The sequence below is a fragment of the Pleuronectes platessa genome, chromosome 24 (genome assembly GCF_947347685.1).
Source record: "Pleuronectes platessa chromosome 24, fPlePla1.1, whole genome shotgun sequence".
NCBI classification, from domain to species: Eukaryota; Metazoa; Chordata; class Actinopteri; order Pleuronectiformes; family Pleuronectidae; genus Pleuronectes; species Pleuronectes platessa.
The window spans coordinates 4,653,051-4,656,602 of record NC_070649.1 but is presented as its reverse complement, the minus strand read 5'-3'; the positions used below and the strand labels follow the sequence as shown (position 1 = coordinate 4,656,602).

General features: G+C 48.3%; 1 protein-coding gene across 1 annotated transcript; it reads right to left on the bottom strand.

Annotated features, from left to right (window-relative positions):
- Positions 1 to 351: 351 nt before the first annotated feature.
- On the bottom strand, positions 352 to 1,660 carry LOC128431022 (transcription factor Sox-1a-like). The gene has a single exon (XM_053417218.1). The coding sequence runs from the start codon at positions 1,384 to 1,386 to the stop codon at positions 352 to 354; it is 1,035 nt and encodes a 344-aa protein (XP_053273193.1). The 5' UTR covers positions 1,387 to 1,660.
- Positions 1,661 to 3,552: the final 1,892 nt, after the last annotated feature.

The window sequence follows — 3,552 nt, the reverse complement described above, 5'->3', positions numbered from 1 at the left end:
TGCAGCCAAGAAACTTGTTTGAAACACATCCTGCACAGCGACCCCCTCTTTAAACAGCTCTCTCACACTCTGGTGCCTGGAATTCCACAGAAAAGTCGGAAAAATTTAATAAAACTTCAAAAAATGCACCAGCCTGCACGGGTTATAATTTAAATGGGGTTAAACTTGGCATGCTCTGTTCCAGAGAGCAGATCAGCTTTAACTCGGACAGACAAATCCATCAAAGAAAATAGAAACAATAAAAATAAAAAAGTTTGTTCAAAGTGATTGCATTTTCATGGCTATAACCGCCTATAATTTACAATTCATCCTCAGCAGCCCGCTCCACATCTACAGTTTAAATATTTGGTTTTAAATATGCGTCAGAGGAACCGTCCCGTTGACCGGAGCGGGGCCGCTGCTCGGATAGTGCTGCGGGTGCAACACATGCAGTCTGCTCTGAACGTCTCCCGCCGGGTCTCCGGGGGGCAGGTACATGCTGATCATGTCCCGCAGGTCCCCCGTGGCGCACGGCCCGCGGCCTGAGGAAACCGGGGGGCTCACGCTGGGCTCAGATTTCACCAGGGACCCCAACGTCCCCCCGATCACCCCGGACACCGGGGACACGCCGGAGCTCTGGTGCTGGTGAGTGTAGCCGGTGATGCCGCCGTATCCCGGCGGAGAGGCGCTCATGTAGCTCTGAGAGTTTGAGATGGGGCTGTACGACAGGGCGCTCATGTCGTACCTGTGCACGGGCTGCGGGTTGTGCGGGTGGTGGTGCGGGTGATGGTGCGGGTGAGCCCCGTTGCCCGGGTGTTGCGTGTACGCCAGCTGCGCCTCCTGCATCATTGCGTGCGCCGCAGCAGCGGCAGCCGCCACCTGGCCGGAGTACGCTCCGTTCGCCCAGCCGTTCACATGAGACGCGTAGCCCGCGTTCGCCCCTGGGTGGCCGCCGGGACTCTCCAGCCGTTGCCCGCAGCCCATCCCGACCCCCGCGGAGGAGCCGAGCAGCCCCCCGGCCAGCGAGTACTTGTCCTTCTTCAGCAGCGTCTTGGTCTTCCTGCGCGGCCGGTACTTGTAGTCCGGGTGTTCCTTCATGTGCATGGCCCGGAGCCGCTTCGCCTCGTCGATGAACGGCCTCTTCTCCGCCTCAGTCATCACCTTCCACTCGGCCCCCAGCCTCTTGCTGATCTCCGAGTTGTGCATCTTGGGGTTCTCCTGTGCCATTTTCCTGCGCTGGCCCCGGGACCACACCATGAAGGCGTTCATGGGTCTCTTGATGCGCTCCTGGGGGACCTTGCCTCCGGGGCCCCCGCCTCCTCCTCCGCCGTGTCCCCCCGGGTTGGATGGGTTGGTCTGGGACATCACGGGGGAATGTAAGTCCGTCTCCATCATGATGCTGTACATTCACCTCGTCTGACAGGACCCAAATTGAGTCAAACACACAGACACATTCAGGCTGGCCCTGCGCGGCTGCACCTCCGAAGAAGAGCGGGATGAAGAGGCACCACCAGAGGGATGAATAGGCACAGGCAGAGGGATGAAGAGCTGCTGTGGTGTCGGGCTGCAATCCTCTCAGAGGTGTAAACTTGCTCCTCACTTCTCCTCCTCCTCCTCTCTCCTGTCAGAAGAACAGGAAGCTGCTGCCGGAGCTTTGAGTTTGGTTGAAGCGGAGCTGAGGGAAAAGTTACTGGAGCGTGCCCGGGACGCGCGCTCCCACCACAGCTAAATGAGCGAGAGACGTCCAATGGAGAAGCGCGAGCGCAGACGTGATTTGCATGCAGTTGCACGAGGTTCTGGTGACGTCGGAGCGCGAAAAAAAAAGACATGACTCCCTGTGTTTAGTGCGTGTGGATAAAAACACAACATGTCAACACTTTGATACGCATGTGCTCTCAGACACTCAGGAGTCTGTGCGCTCTATTATATTTTCATATTTATAATCTAAATGATAAAGTGTTTTAGTAAATTCATAATAACGAATTCAGATATTCAGTCTGTGTCAGACTAAACCAAATTTACAATAAAGTAATGACTCATCATGGCCTTAATTACCATGGTCACCATCACAACAAGTACAGGAAGTACTCATCTGGTATAACTGTATTAGAATTTTAAAACAGGCTTCTGCCTACATTAAAATCTACTTTTACATTCTGAATTAAAACACTGAAATAGCCAATTAAAAACCCACTAATATATAATCCGTATTCATTAGTTATGATCTATCATTTTGTGATAGATTATTCTGGGATCACTCTATATCTCGTATGAAAACCTTATATTTTTCAATTTGCCTCGGGTCTCTGGTCAAACTAAAGGGCTCCGCAGCCCTTTATTCAGAGCCACAGGTGCTTTTCTGTTGTGCCCGTTGCTAGGGAACAGATGACTGACGCCCGGAGCACATGCCATTCAAAGCCCTTTTGTTTGTTTCCCCAGCGCTGCGTGGCGAGCACGAGAGACAGAGACAGAGGGAGAGGTTTAACCCCCATAGAGAGAAAGTGCTACAGTGATAAATGTTGAAAATAGTATAGGTTTTTTTAAATAAGAGCTTTTCTTTTTAATCAGCTGATGTAGTAGAAGCCGATGTGAAGCAGCTGCAGGCCTGATGCTGCTACAGGCCTCAGATCAGGGTCCTGGTCTCAAGGATGGTGCTGCAAAGCAATTCTTCTGAAGGATATCATTTTATTAGTCTGTCATGATCTGTTTTTGAGACGACTGACAAAACCTGTTTTAAATTGAATGTTTAGTTGATTCTGTCTGGGTTTGTGTGGAATTTGTCAAATATATAACTATTATTAATACAAATAACACAGTTTAATAAGCAATATTTTACTTATAGATGAATCTGCAGTTATTATTATTTTGTGCTTTTGTCAGTAAATTTAGAAATTAGTAGAATATGACTTTTTTACATTATGACTAATATAGCCAATACAAACACTTTTAGAAACACCATCACAATACCCAGCAGCACAGGTGACAAATGTAGACGTAGCCAATAATCACATATCAGTTTGTTATAATCTGTTAGCCTTGATAATTGATTATTCTTGGAATATTAAGTACGACACATGGATCATATAAGAACTTTTGTTTTTCAATTTGTAAATACCCATCAGGGAAAAGGACAAATTTAAATCAACTTTGTCGTAAATGTGAAGATGTTCAGCTCGATATGAAACATGACAAATCTAGTTTTAGGTATAACTATAATACTTTTTGCTTAATTTGATTGATTGAGTCTCAGTACAGCTGCAGATAATTTTTTTGTCCATCAGTGAATCTGTGCAGCTTCATGTTTGACACAGTCGGATAAAAACAGTTTCATGTGGCATAGTCGTTTGTCGTTGGGTATTCCAGTGTCCTCTTGCTCCTCTGGCTTCCCGTCATGTGGAGGATCTTTTCATCCCTCTGGGATTATGCTACTAAAGTGCCATCTGTCAGGTGCTGCCCGCCTCTCAGCGAGCTGTTAAACTACACTGGCACGTTGGCACGGCTGGATTTTCCTCTCGCTGCCTTGTACCAGTTGGCTATAGTGCTGTTAAGTGGCTTGTATGAACTGCGTTGTGC

Coding starts and splice junctions, on each gene's coding strand:
- LOC128431022 (XM_053417218.1), bottom strand. CDS start 1,386: ATGTACAGCATCATGATGGAGACGGACTTACATTCCCCCGTGATGTCC.